General features: G+C 56.7%; 1 protein-coding gene across 2 annotated transcripts in view; it reads left to right on the top strand.

The window, feature by feature from the left end:
- The window catches only part of PKN3 (protein kinase N3), a 391,919-nt gene that overhangs the window by 289,641 nt on the left and 88,178 nt on the right, over window positions 1–14,100 (top strand). For both annotated transcript variants that reach the window (XM_085614062.1, XM_085614063.1), the window contains exon 15: window positions 7,276–7,367. In XM_085614062.1, the coding sequence (XP_085470188.1) occupies window positions 7,276–7,367 (92 nt within the window). The remainder of the gene's footprint in view (window positions 1–7,275; window positions 7,368–14,100) is intronic.

The following is a 14,100-nucleotide window of genomic DNA, read 5'->3' as shown; positions in this document are numbered from 1 at the left end:
GGTTTGGGGCCTGGGGTGTTGGGGCAGAGAGGTGGTTTTGGTGGGTTGGGACAGAGAGCTGGTTTTGGTGGGTTGGGACAGAGAGGTTGGTTTGAGGCCTGGGGTGTTGGGGCAGAGAGATGGGTTTGGGGCCTGGGGTGTGGGGGGCAGAGAGGTGGTTTTGGTGGGTTGGGGCAGAGAGGTTGGTTTGGGGCCTGGGGTGTTGGGGCAGAGAGGTAGGTTTGGGGCCTGGGGTGGTGGGGGCAGAGAGGTGGGTTTGGGGCCTGGGGTGTTTGGGGCACAGAGGTGGGTTTGGGGCCTGGGGTGTTGGGGGCACAGAGGTGGGTTTGGGGCCTGGGGTGTTGGGGGCACAGAGGTGGGTTTGGTGGGTTGGGGCAGAGAGGTTGGTTTGGGGCCTGGGGTGTTGTGGGCAGAGAGGTGGGTTTGTGGCCTGGGGTGTTGTGGGCAGAGAGGTGGGTTTGGGGCCTGGGGTGTTGTGGGCAGAGAGGTGGGTTTGGGGCCTGGGGTGTTAGGGGCAGAGAGGTGGGTTTGGTGGGTTGGGGCAGAGAGGTTGGCTTGGCGCCTGGGGTGTTGGGGGCGGAGAGGTGGGTTTGGGGCCTGGGGTGTTGTGGGCAGAGAGGTGGGTTTGGGGCCTGGGGTGTTGGGGGCAGAGAGGTGGGTTTGGGGCCTGGGGTGTTGGGGGCAGAGAGGTGGGTTTGGGGCCTGGGGTGTTGGGGGCAGAGAGGTGGGTTTGGGGCCTGGGGTGTTAGGGGCAGAGAGGTGGGTTTGGTGGGTTGGGGCAGAGAGGTTGGTTTGGCGCCTGGGGTGTTGGGGGCGGAGAGGTGGGTTTGGGGCCTGGGGTGTTGGGGTCAGAGAGGTGGGTTTTGGGCCTGGGGTGTTAGGGGCAGAGAGGTGGGTTTGGTGGGTTGGGGCAGAGAGGTTGGTTTGGGGCCTGGGGTGTTAGGGGCAGAGAGGTGGGTTTGGGGCCTGGGGTGTTAGGGGCAGAGAGGTGGGTTTGGGGCCTGGGTTGTTAGGGGCAGAGAGGTGGGTTTGGGGCCTGGGGTGTTAGGGGCAGAGAGGTGGGTTTGGGGCCTGGGGTGTTGGGGCAGAGAGGTGGTTTTGGTGGGTTGGGACAGAGAGCTGGTTTTGGTGGGTTGGGGCAGAGAGGTTGGTTTGAGGCCTGGGGTGTTGGGGCAGAGAGATGGGTTTGGGGCCTGGGGTGGTGAGGGTAGAGAGGTGGGTTTGGGGCCTGGGGTGTTCGGGGCACAGAGGTGGGTTTGGAGCCTGGGGTGTTGGGGCACAGAGGTGGGTTTGGGGCCTGGGGTGTTGGGGGCAGAGGTGGGTTTGGTGGGTTGGGGCAGAGAGGTTGGTTTGGGGCCTGGGGTGTTGGGGCAGAGAGGTGGGTTTGGTGGGTTGGGGCAGAGAGGTTGGTTTGGGGCCTGGGGTGTTGGGGCAGAGAGGTGGGTTTGGGGCCTGGGGTGGTGGGGGCAGAGAGGTGGGTTTGGGGCCTGGGGTGTTGGGGGCACAGAGGTTGGTTTGGGGCCTGGCGTGTTGGGGGCACAGAGGTGGGTTTGGGGCCTGGGGTGTTGTCGGCAGAGAGGTGGTTTTGGTGGGTTGGGGCAGAGAGGTTGGTTTGGGGCCTGGGGTGTTGGGGACAAAGAGGTGGGTTTGGGGCCTGGGGTGTTGGGGACAAAGAGGTGGGTTTGGGGCCTGGGGTGTTGTGGGCAGAGAGGTGGGTTTGGGGCCTGGGGTGTTGGTGCAGAGGGGTGGTTTTGGTGGGTTGGGGCAGAGAGGTTGGTTTGGGGCCTGGGGTGTTGGGGGCAGAGAGGTGGGTTTGGGGCCTGGGGTGTTAGGGGCAGAGAGGTGGGTTTGGTGGGTTGGGGCAGAGAGGTTTGTTTGGCGCCTGGGGTGTTGGGGGCGGAGAGATGGGTTTGGGGCCTGGGGTGTTGTGGGCAGAGAGGTGGGTTTGAGGCCTGGGGTGTTGGGGGCAGAGAGGTGGGTTTGGAGCCTGGGGTGTTGTGGGCAGAGAGGTGGGTTTGGGGCCTGGGGTGTTGGGGCCAGAGAGGTGGTTTTGGTGGGTTGGGGCAGAGAGGTTGGTTTGGGGCCTGAGGTGTTGGGGCAGAGAGGTGGTTTTGGGGCCTGGGGTGTTGGGGGCAGAGAGGTGGTTTTGGGGCCTGGGGTGTTAGGGCCAGAGAGGTGGTTTTGGTGGGTTGGGGCAGAGAGGTGGGTTTGGGGCCTGGGGTGTTGGGGGCAGAGAGGTGGGTTTGGGGCCTGGGGTGTTGTGGGCAGAGAGGTGGGTTTGGGGCCTGGGGTGTTGTGGGCAGAGAGGTGGGTTTGGGGCCTGGGGTGTTGGGGCAGAGAGGTTGGTTTGGGGTCTGGGGTGTTGGGGCAGAGAGGTGGGTTTGGGGCCTGGGGTGTTGTGGGCAGAGAGGTGGGTTTGGGGCCTGGGGTGTTGTGGGCAGAGAGGTGGGTTTGGGGCCTGGGGTGTTGGGGCAGAGAGGTGGGTTTGGGGCCTGGGGTTTTGGGGCAGAGAGGTGGGTTTGGGGCCTGGGGTGTTGTGGGCAGAGAGGTGGGTTTGGGGCCTGGGGTGTTGTGGCCAGAGGGGTGGGTTTGGTGGGTTGGGGCAGAGAGGTGGGTTTGGGACCTTGGGTGTTAGGGGCAGAGAGGTGGGTTTGGGGCCTGGGGTGTGGGGGCAGAGAGATGGGTTTGGGGCCTGGGGTGTGGGGGGCAGAGAGGTGGTTTTGGTGGGTTGGGGCAGAGAGGTTGGTTTGGGGCCTGGGGTGTTGGGGCAGAGAGGTGGGTTTGGGGCCTGGGGTGTTGGGGCAGAGAGGTGGGTTTGGGGCCTGGGGTGTTGGGGCAGAGAGGTGGTTTTGGTGGGTTGGGACAGAGAGCTGGTTTTGGTGGGTTGGGACAGAGAGGTTGGTTTGAGGCCTGGGGTGTTGGGGCAGAGAGATGGGTTTGGGGCCTGGGGTGTGGGGGGCAGAGAGGTGGTTTTGGTGGGTTGGGGCAGAGAGGTTGGTTTGGGGCCTGGGGTGTTGGGGCAGAGAGGTGGGTTTGGGGCCTGGGGTGGTGGGGGCAGAGAGGTGGATTTGGGGCCTGGGGTGTTGGGGGCACAGAGGTGGGTTTGGGGCCTGGGGTGTTGGGGGCACAGAGGTGGGTTTGGGGCCTGGGGTGTTGGGGGCAGAGAGGTGGGCTTGGTGGGTTGGGGCAGAGAGGTTGGTTTGGGGCCTGGGGTGTTGGGGCAGAGAGGTAGGTTTGGGGCCTGGGGTGGTGGGGGCAGAGAGGTGGGTTTGGGGCCTGGGGTGTTTGGGGCACAGAGGTGGGTTTGGGGCCTGGGGTGTTGGGGGCACAGAGGTGGGTTTGGGGCCTGGGGTGTTGGGGGCACAGAGGTGGGTTTGGTGGGTTGGGGCAGAGAGGTTGGTTTGGGGCCTGGGGTGTTGTGGGCAGAGAGGTGGGTTTGTGGCCTGGGGTGTTGTGGGCAGAGAGGTGGGTTTGGGGCCTGGGGTGTTGTGGGCAGAGAGGTGGGTTTGGGGCCTGGGGTGTTAGGGGCAGAGAGGTGGGTTTGGTGGGTTGGGGCAGAGAGGTTGGCTTGGCGCCTGGGGTGTTGGGGGCGGAGAGGTGGGTTTGCGGCCTGGGGTGTTGTGGGCAGAGAGGTGGGTTTGGGGCCTGGGGTGTTGGGGGCAGAGAGGTGGGTTTGGGGCCTGGGGTGTTGGGGGCAGAGAGGTGGGTTTGGGGCCTGGGGTGTTGGGGGCAGAGAGGTGGGTTTGGGGCCTGGGGTGTTAGGGGCAGAGAGGTGGGTTTGGTGGGTTGGGGCAGAGAGGTTGGTTTGGCGCCTGGGGTGTTGGGGGCGGAGAGGTGGGTTTGGGGCCTGGGGTGTTGGGGTCAGAGAGGTGGGTTTTGGGCCTGGGGTGTTAGGGGCAGAGAGGTGGGTTTGGTGGGTTGGGGCAGAGAGGTTGGTTTGGCGCCTGGGGTGTTAGGGGCAGAGAGGTGGGTTTGGGGCCTGGGGTGTTAGGGGCAGAGAGGTGGGTTTGGGGCCTGGGTTGTTAGGGGCAGAGAGGTGGGTTTGGGGCCTGGGGTGTTGGGGCAGAGAGGTGGTTTTGGTGGGTTGGGACAGAGAGCTGGTTTTGGTGGGTTGGGGCAGAGAGGTTGGTTTGAGGCCTGGGGTGTTGGGGCAGAGAGATGGGTTTGGGGCCTGGGGTGTGGGGGGCAGAGAGGTGGTTTTGGTGGGTTGGGGCAGAGGTTGGTTTGGGGCCTGGTGGGTTGGGGCAGAGAGGTGGGTTTGGGGCCTGGGGTGGTGAGGGTAGAGAGGTGGATTTGGGGCCTGGGGTGTTCGGGGCACAGAGGTGGGTTTGGGGCCTGGGGTGTTGGGGGCACAGAGGTGGGTTTGGGGCCTGGGGTGTTGGGGGCAGAGGTGGGTTTGGTGGGTTGGGGCAGAGAGGTTGGTTTGGGGCCTGGGGTGTTGGGGCAGAGAGGTGGGTTTGGTGGGTTGGGGCAGAGAGGTTGGTTTGGGGCCTGGGGTGTTGGGGCAGAGAGGTGGGTTTGGGGCCTGGGGTGGTGGGGGCAGAGAGGTGGGTTTGGGGCCTGGGGTGTTGGGGGCACAGAGGTTGGTTTGGGGCCTGGCGTGTTGGGGGCACAGAGGTGGGTTTGGGGCCTGGGGTGTTGTGGGCAGAGAGGTGGTTTTGGTGGGTTGGGGCAGAGAGGTTGGTTTGGGGCCTGGGGTGTTGGGGACAAAGAGGTGGGTTTGGGGCCTGGGGTGTTGGGGACAAAGAGGTGGGTTTGGGGCCTGGGGTGTTGTGGGCAGAGAGGTGGGTTTGGGGCCTGGGGTGTTGGTGCAGAGGGGTGGTTTTGGTGGGTTGGGGCAGAGAGGTTGGTTTGGGGCCTGGGGTGTTGGGGGCAGAGAGGTGGGTTTGGGGCCTGGGGTGTTAGGGGCAGAGAGGTGGGTTTGGTGGGTTGGGGCAGAGAGGTTTGTTTGGCGCCTGGGGTGTTGGGGGCGGAGAGATGGGTTTGGGGCCTGGGGTGTTGTGGGCAGAGAGGTGGGTTTGAGGCCTGGGGTGTTGGGGGCAGAGAGGTGGGTTTGGAGCCTGGGGTGTTGTGGGCAGAGAGGTGGGTTTGGGGCCTGGGGTGTTGGGGCCAGAGAGGTGGTTTTGGTGGGTTGGGGCAGAGAGGTTGGTTTGGGGCCTGAGGTGTTGGGGCAGAGAGGTGGTTTTGGGGCCTGGGGTGTTGGGGGCAGAGAGGTGGTTTTGGGGCCTGGGGTGTTAGGGCCAGAGAGGTGGTTATGGTGGGTTGGGGCAGAGAGGTTGGTTTGGGGCCTGGGGTGTTGGGGCAGAGAGGTGGTTTTGGGGCCTGGGGTGTTGGGGGCAGAGAGGTGGGGTTGGGGCCTGGCATGTTGTGGGCAGAGAGGTGGGTTTGGGGCCTGGGGTGTTGGGGCAGAGAGGTGGTTTTGGTGGGTTGGGGCAGAGAGGTTGGTTTGGGGCCGGGAGGTGGGTTTGGGGCCTGGGGTGTTGGGGCAGAGAGGTGGGTTTGGGGCCTGGGGTGTTGGGGGCAGAGAGGTGGGTTTGGGGCCTGGGGTGTTGTGGCCAGAGAGGTGGGTTTGGGGCCTGGGGTGTTAGGGGCAGAGAGGTGGGTTTGGGGCCTGGGGTGTTGGGGCAGAGAGGTGGGTTTGTGGCCTGGGGTGTTGGGGAAAGAGAGGTGGGTTTGGGGCCTGGGGTGTTGTGGGCAGAGAGGTGGGTTTGGGGCCTGGGGTGTTGGGGCAGAGAGGTGGTTTTGGTGGGTTGGGGCAGAGAGGTTGGTTTGGGGCGTGGGGTGTTGGGGGCAGAGAGGTGGGTTTGGGGCCTGGGGTGTTGGGGGCAGAGAGGTGGGTTTGGGGCCTGGGGTGTTGGGGGCAGAGAGGTGGGTTTGGGGCCTGGGGTGTTGTGGGCAGAGAGGTGGGTTTGGGGCCTGGGGTGTTGTGGGCAGAGAGGTGGGTTTGGGGCCTGGGGTGTTAGGGGCAGAGAGGTGGGTTTGGGGCCTGGGATGTTAGGGGCAGAGAGGTGGGTTTGGGGCCTGGGATGTTAGGGGCAGAGAGGTGGGTTTGGGGCCTGGGGTGTTGGGGCAGAGAGATGGGTTTGGGGCCTGGGGTGTTGGGGCAGAGAGGTGGGTTTGGGGCCTGGGGTGTTGGGGCAGAGAGGTGGGTTTGGGGCCTGGGGTGTTGTGGGCAGAGAGGTGGTTTTGGTGGGTTGGGGCAGAGAGGTGGGTTTGGGGCCTGGGGTGTTAGGGCCAGAGAGGTGGTTTTGGTGGGTTGGGGCAGAGAGGTTGGTTTGAGGCCTGGGATGTTGGGGGCAGAGAGGTGGGTTTGGGGCCTGGGGTGTTTGGGGCAGAGAGGTGGGTTTGGGGCCTGGGGTGTTGGGGGCAGAGAGGTGGGTTTGGGGCCTGGGGTGTTGTGGGCAGAGAGGTGGGTTTGGGGCCTGGGGTGTTGGGGCCAGAGAGGTGGTTTTGGTGGGTTGGGGCAGAGAGGTTGGTTTGTGGCCTGGGGTGTTGGGGCAGAGAGGTGGTTTTGGGGCCTGGGGTGTTGGGGGCAGAGAGGTGGGTTTAGGGCCTGGGGTGTTGTGGACAGAGAGGTGGGTTTGGGGCCTGGGGTGTTAGGGCCAGAGAGGTGGTTTTGGTGGGCTGGGGCAGAGAGGTTGGTTTGGGGCCTGGGGTGTTAGGGCCAGAGAGGTGGTTTTGGTGGGCTGGGGCAGAGAGGTGGGTTTGGGGCCTGGGGTGTTGGGGGCAGAGAGGTGGGTTTGGGGCCTGGGGTGTTGGGGGCAGAGAGGTGGGTTTTGGGCCTGGGGTGTTGTGGGCAGAGAGGTGGGTTTGGGGCCTGGGGTGTTGGGGGCACAGAGGTGGGTTTGGGGCCTGGGGTGTTGGGGGCACAGAGGTGGGTTTGGGGCCTGGGGTGTTGGGGGCACAGAGGTGGGTTTGGGGCCTGAGGTGTTGGGGGAAGAGAGGTGGGTTTGGGGCCTGGGGTGTTGGGGGCAGAGAGGAGGGTTTGGGGCCTGGGGTGTTGGGGGCAGAGAGGTGGGTTTGGGGCCTGGGTTGTTGGGGGCAGAGAGGTGAGTTTGGGGCCTGGGGTGTTGGGGGCAGAGAGGCGGGTTTGGGGCCTGGGGTGTTGGGGGCAGAGAGGTGGGTTTGGGGCCTGGGGTGTTGGGGGCAGAGAGGTGGGTTTGGGGCCTGGGGTGTTGGGGGCAGAGAGGTGGGTTTGGGGCCTGGGGTGTTAGGGCCAGAGAGGGGCTTTAGATATACAAGGCTGGTGGCCACTGCTGCTCTCTTCTCTTTCAGGTGATCTTAGCGGAACACAAAGCCACAAAGAAGCTGTTTGCCATCAAAGCTCTGAAGAAGCGTGACCTGGTCACCCGGGACGAGGTGGACAGGTGAGTCTGACCTCTGCGTGCATTTTAAGGGAATAAAAACGAGTCTTGCTGGTGAAAAAGCATATTCTTACTAATGGGAAGGCGTTCTATAAGCATGCTTGTTCAACTACCCAGGGGATCTCAGCCTCGGATGCGGCCTGCTCCTTCTAAATGCAGCTCAGTGGCATGAAGCGCCTTCCTGACTTTAGTGTCTGGGGATCTGCTGGGCCGGGAAGGAGCAGTGGAAAGCTGTTTATGGTCCAGTATCTGACAAGGGAGGTACAAAGAGCTGGATATAGGTCCAGTGGCTCGTGCTCCCGAAGAGTAGATCATTCACCAAGGAGAGTCACTATTCCTGACAGCAGAATTGGAGAAAGGTCGTTTTACAAAAAACGTAAAGGAGTCTGAGAGACTTTTACTTGATGTCCTCACACGCCCTGAAGGATGTCATGCTTCATCATGGGGCTGTGCTCCTCGTCGGGCCAACACTGCAATGCCCTACGGGTCCCCCGAAGGGTCACTTTGTTGGAGATCTAGCCGTATGGTGTGTGTGGGTCAGTGTGCAGTGAGAAGTGATAGTTAAAAATTACAAGAGGGTGTCTGAGGTCAATTGATTATGATGGAGATCCCTCTGTCATAATATTAAAAAAAACAGAGGGTTGGGTACTGCTCGAGGGTGGTTATGACCCTCTGTAGCTAGACAAGGGCAGAGGTTTTTTTTTCTGAAAAAGGTGTGGGGTCGACATGTTTCGCACTATAGTGTGGTCTCAGGAGGAGATCCTTTGCGCTTCTTCAGGACCATAAGAGAGTGGTAAAGGTAATGGAGAGAAGTGTCAGACAGTGGCTGTGAGAAGTTGGCCTGGTATATGCTGTCCACTAATTAAAGTGGGCACTCTATACCAGTCCAAACAAACCCCTTATGGTGATAGGTTAAAGACAACCTTTATTGAAAGCTATCCTAGTGGTAGCTATGGAGAGCAGCCTTCAGGCTAAGTCTTGAAGGAATGTAAAGCAACTTGTTTTACCAGTCCATAATCTCTTGAATGACCAAATGAAAGGAGAACCACACCAGGAATATATTTAAAATATATCTATTTAAGATAAAACGCACCCCTCTAGTCTCTTTATGAGGCTGGAGCTCGAAGTACTTAAGTTACAAGTCAGTATTCAACAGTAAAAGCACAAATACACTTTTGGGCCCTAGGGGCGTACCAAACCATATACCAATAAAGTGGTATAAGAACCACGACTGAACTAGACACAAGGCCTAGAGCCTGTAGAAGTGCTTGGACCACAAGTAACCATCCAAGGTAGTGACACAGGACACCCACGGGGGACGCGTGCAGAGTGTGAACACAGCCGCGAATCGCCGTTAACTTCTATGTGGAAAGTCGCGGTTGGAAATTTAGAGTTTAAGGACACTTGGAGGATGACTACAAGCAAACCCTTTTGGACTTAGAGGTGTCTAGGGCCAACACCCACGGGAGCACCGGAGTACTAGAGTTACCTCACCCAGGGAAGCCGGGTGCATAGGTGTCTTATGGTGTCAGATCACGCCGCTGTTTTCAATGGAAGCTGGCAAAGAAGTGCTGCTTCCGTGAAGAGAAGTGTCCTTAGAGATCCAAGGCTGGATTGAGGATGGAAGGAAGCTGAAAGCAGAGGGTACAGAGTCTGGGTCACTTACCAGTGACCAGGGGCGCGATAGTCTAATGCCCACAAATGTCGGGTGCTTCAGGTGAGTTGATGGGTGTCTTGACTCTTCAGCCACGAGGTCCAGGAGGCGTCGACGACGACCAGGAGCTGGATTCGAGCTGCCCCACGAAGTCTTTCAAGTGCTGCGGTGTCGGCGACCAGGATGGACCCAACAAGCCTTGGCAACGGCAAGTCATGTGGAAATAGAAAAAGGACGTTGGTGCAGACCAGCAAGGTCTGGGGGACTCACCCAGCGAGGGTAAGTCGGGGCAAGTCTGTAGCAACCAGGAAAGCCCAATCAGAAGAGGAGTTGCCTTCGTGGGGACCCACTAACGAAGAGGCTAGCGATCGCGAAGGAGCTTTGTGCGGTCGCACTTGAAACTGGCCCACGGGTCACTCGTGGAGTGGAGGCCAGAGATCTTCGGTGCAGGAGGTGCTCAAGGCTGGGGCTACTCGGAGCAGAAAGCACAACTTCGAGGAAGACCAGGAAGATGATGGATTGGCAAAAGATCACGGTGTCCAGGGGTCACGGTTCCACATCACCCACGATAGCTACTGGCCTCAGCTTTCCTGTGGACTCAGGGTAGCCTCGGGGAAGTCTGGAAATCCACCTCTGGTGATGCAAAGACTTTGGCGTCCGTCGGGAACTTCAGAGTTGCAGGCTGGACAGTTGCTTCTTTGGTGCCTGCCAAGCAGGGGAGTCACTCCTTGACCCCAAGGGAGATTTCTTCAGTCTTCTAGCGAAAATAGAAAGTTGAAGGTCCAGGATATATGTTGCAGAGTTTTGTCCAGGGTAATCTAAAGTCGCAAGGACTGGGTTCCTATACTTATACTAAGATAGGGGGTTGGACATACTCTGGGGACCCACCTATGGGAGGGCTTGAAAAGAGGGGTGGTTACACCCATTTCCTTTGTCCAGTTTCGCACCACAGCAGGGGCAGGTAGCCCCTGCAACCGGTTTGAACTGGACTATGCACAGGGACACTAAGTGTGCCCCCAGTGCAGGACTTCAAAGCACCAGAGAGGGCTCCCGCCCAGCCCCAATACTCCTCTGCCTGTCTGGGGAGGTGGTTACACCTCCCTGGGACAGGAAACCTATTGTCCAGGCCTCCCCTGCCGGAGTTTGTCAGCAGCAGGAGGCCAGACCCGTGTCTGTGGCAGTGGCATCCATTTTGTGATGCCAGGGCTTTAGACAGTCTTTACCGGGTAGACCTGTGTGAACATGTCTCTCCCTCTAGAAGGGTGAAATGTAACCCCGCCACCAGAACTGGCGAGGGGTAGTATTCCAAAGCGTTTGACACCAAACACATGTTTCCGTGCAGCCAGTCCAAAGTTAGCATTTACCGCGAGGTTATAATGCACCTAAGAGTATATGGTCAGGCTGCACCACAAACGGCATTAGAGGAGGTACTCCAAACGCTGTAGAGGGGCTCTGCTCATGCAGGGGCACCCTCTCACATAAAAACCAAGCACTCTGCCTTCAGGATTGTTAAGGCCTGCCATAGGAGTGACCTATAGGTTTTATATGTGTGTGCAATGGTAGTGATCTAGGTAGCCTATACCAAAGTAAGGGGTGCAAGCACCACCTTACCCAGGCTGCAGTAGCAGACCTGTGGTGTCATTTTGGAGTGCTTTCCAGGGGTGGCATAATACCTGCTTCAGCCCCTGGTAGGCCTCTGAGGTACCTATGCCCTAGGTACATAGTATACCATATACTAGGGACTCATAAGGCACTCCAGAATCCAATTAGAGATGTACCTAATGTACATGGAAAACCATTTTAGAGAGGAAGCAGCTAGGCTGGGGTCCTGATTAGCAGGGCCATAGCCCCAGAGTATGGTTGAAAAACAGTGAAACACCAGCAAAAAGTGGGGGTACCCATGTGAAGCAAATCCTACTCTCCTACAGTGGTCTTATCAATTCAAGTAGCGCCACTCGGAGGACCCAAGTAGTGGTCCTATCTATTCAATATAGGTATATTACTCCATAAGTCAAAACGAGAGTGCTGGCTGTCACATTAGTTGTATCGGAAGGCATAGGTTCTTGCACCTACCCGACCTCTCGCATGCTGGGAATTCCCAAGCATACTTGAATTGATGAGGCCACCGTCTAACACTTCTCTCCATTACCTTTACCACTCTTTTATGGTCCTGAAGAAGCACAAAGGATCTCCTCCTGAGACCACACTTTAGCACGAAACATGTCGACCTCACAACCTAAAAAAATAAAATAAAAGTTTACTTTTCTAGCTACTCAGACCCGTAGGGCATTGCCGCGCCGACTCGACAAGGAGCACCGCCCCATGATGAAGCATGACATCCTTCCGGGTGTGTGAGTGCATCAAGTAAAAGTCTCTAAGACTCCTTTCTGATTTTCTAAAACAAACTCTCTCCAATTCTGCTCTCAGGAACAGTGACTCTCCTTGGTGATTTATAATTCAGTGTCCTCAGCTGGCCTTAATGTAATAGCTGCAAAAGCTGTTTTTGAATTTTTTTTACTGTTTGTTTGAAAATACTCCTACAGAAAATGAATCCATAAGCAGCTCAGATCCTTGGCTTCGTATCTTACTGACACCATCAGAGGTGGCAAGGTGGGCTTCGGGCTGGGACTTCAAAAGGAATAGTGTTCATGATTCACAGTGAGCTTGGAGGACGGCACTGTGGTGGCTTCTTTCTATACAGGCTGATGGTCCTCACACCTTGAGTGGAAGTAAGTCGTGTGAGGTGCTTCATCCTGTAAATTAGAAATTACTTGTGTTGCATTGGGGCCCTGGGATCGAGTGCTGGGGACTGTAGTGTCTGGCGAGTTTAATGACTGAACCCTTTTGGCTCCTAACGGACTTTGCAGAGCTGCGACAGGTGTCACAGCGGAATTAAATGAAAGCTTGTTTTAGAATGTGGAGTTCGAAGTTATACGCAGATAAATAAAGGCGTGGAATTTTAAGCTCCCTGTGTGGCGTAGTCATTGACTGGTACCAAGGCTGGGGAAAACTCTACAACTGGCGACGAGATAGGGGACAAGTTACCCAAAGAACAACTGTTCTCCCAGACTGTGCTCTCCCAGAGAGTTTGCAGAGGTTCAAGGAAGCTGCTCAAGCGTGTCGCGTGCGTCACTGTTGAAGTATGGAATTGATGCTTCATGCATGTGAAGTCAAGGCGCAACTCCAGCTGCTGAAAAGCTGGTGAAGACAACAGAATCATTGCAAAGAATCTACACGTCGATGGCCCAGAACCTGCTTGTCAGGCCATACATAAAGGTACTACACTGTCACGCAAGATAAAGTTGTACATTATACGGAGGCTTAACGCTGAAGGCAAATTCAACCAGGTTTACAGAGTGCATCCACTAATAATAACTTGCAAAATAACACTGCAAACTGGAGCGCTGCAAGGTGGAGATTAACCAGTGTTGCGGGGAGTCTGCACCTACACAGAACTATGCGCAGGAAAACAGGACCTCGGTGTATAGGGGGTGTACCAACCTATCACCTTACTACCCAAAACAGACTAGCTATAGTGTCTCATTCGTTCTTCTCCAAAATCACGAAGCTACAAATGATTAGACAACCAGAACACAACACTCCCGACTCTCTCAGGAATCGCGGTAGCGAGACCTACCCTTTCGCTCTCTCACTCGTACTTGTCCACAATAAGAATTGGCAGAGTCACCGTAATAGTTTAAAATGTTTATTTTAACTCTCGTGCTCTATAATGCAGTATACGAGCCACCACCAGCAGCAAAATGCATAAACTCAGAACAATTAGCATTATTACAATTCCATAGAATATAAAGGGGGAAGTCATCATATAAAGGCAGTGTAAAAAAGACTATATGGCCTAACCACCCTCCCCTTGACTGGAAGAAGTTTATTTATATAAAAAAGCATCTCTGGGCTTTGACAGCAGACCCCATACCTTAAAGCCTAGATGGAAGGTTTCCATCTTAGGAACGGCATAGCTCTTCTTCCTGGAAAGGGCTCTCTCAAGTGTGTGTGTTAAAACAACATGCATTCCCGTAATATCAAAGCACGAGTCTCCAGCAGTGCAGCTGTGTTTAGCATGTTTTGTCTAGGAGCTAGGGACTGACCAGAACAGAATAACAAGGGGCACTGTTTATCGACATTGCACATCGTGTTCAGACTAAACTCCAGAACTTCTCAGAGAACGTGAAAGGCTGACAGTTCTCATGTGAAAGGCATAAACTGTCTTGCAAAAATAGTCATGTAGTGACGTCCAAAAGCAGCATCATGGCAGCAGAGCTCATGCTAACTTAGCAGTGTCGACAACGATCCTAAGGGCCATATAACACCAGGTGTCAGAATATGCAAATTGAGATTTAGAAGAAAAGAAGTAAATGACTTACTGACTAAATTAGAGACTCATCATCCCACAGCATCATGGAACCTGTGCCCCTGCAACAATACGTATAACCAGGTTTGTGGTGTTATCACGCGTCAGCAAGTAGTTAGTTGCAAGCATGTCAGATTGCAAAGAATGTAGGATAGAGGTATGTTCCGGAAGCCAGCTGGCAGAAGAATATGTTGGTTGTATCAACGCATAAATTGGTTTGATACGCTGGGCATAATCGGGAATGTTTGTCCTCCCGAAATTCAAGAATCCCAGCAAGGACGGAAGCTTCTTCAGTGTAGAAGGGGGTTGCAATTATGCACATTTTTCAGAAAGTGGGGGGCTAACCCTTACCTTCATTTTCTGATGTATACATCTGCCTGTGGATTCCTCACCTTTTCACTACCCCCTGCGCCAGCATTCTGCGGAAATTATTTTCCTAGCTCTCCCACGTCGACTAGGACATCATAATAGCATGGCTTCCCTCGCGACTCTGTATGACGTCATCGGAGTCATAAGAAGACCTCGTCAGCGTGCTGACATTTCCCTTTTTTCCTTGCCGTCGACGCATAAAGTTTTTGCTAGGGACTCTCCATTTTCTTGGTCATTACTTTTTCTTTGAATTATTTCAGTTATGGCTACTTCTAAGAAGTCTGGATTCAAGCCCTGCAGGGAGTGTGGCGGTCATATGTCGACGACTGATCCCCACGATGATT

This window comes from Triturus cristatus, chromosome 1_2 (genome assembly GCF_964204655.1).
Source record: "Triturus cristatus chromosome 1_2, aTriCri1.1, whole genome shotgun sequence".
Lineage (NCBI taxonomy): Eukaryota > Metazoa > Chordata > Amphibia > Caudata > Salamandridae > Triturus > Triturus cristatus.
Note: the sequence above shows the minus strand (reverse complement) of the source record. Positions and strands in the feature narration are given on the sequence as shown.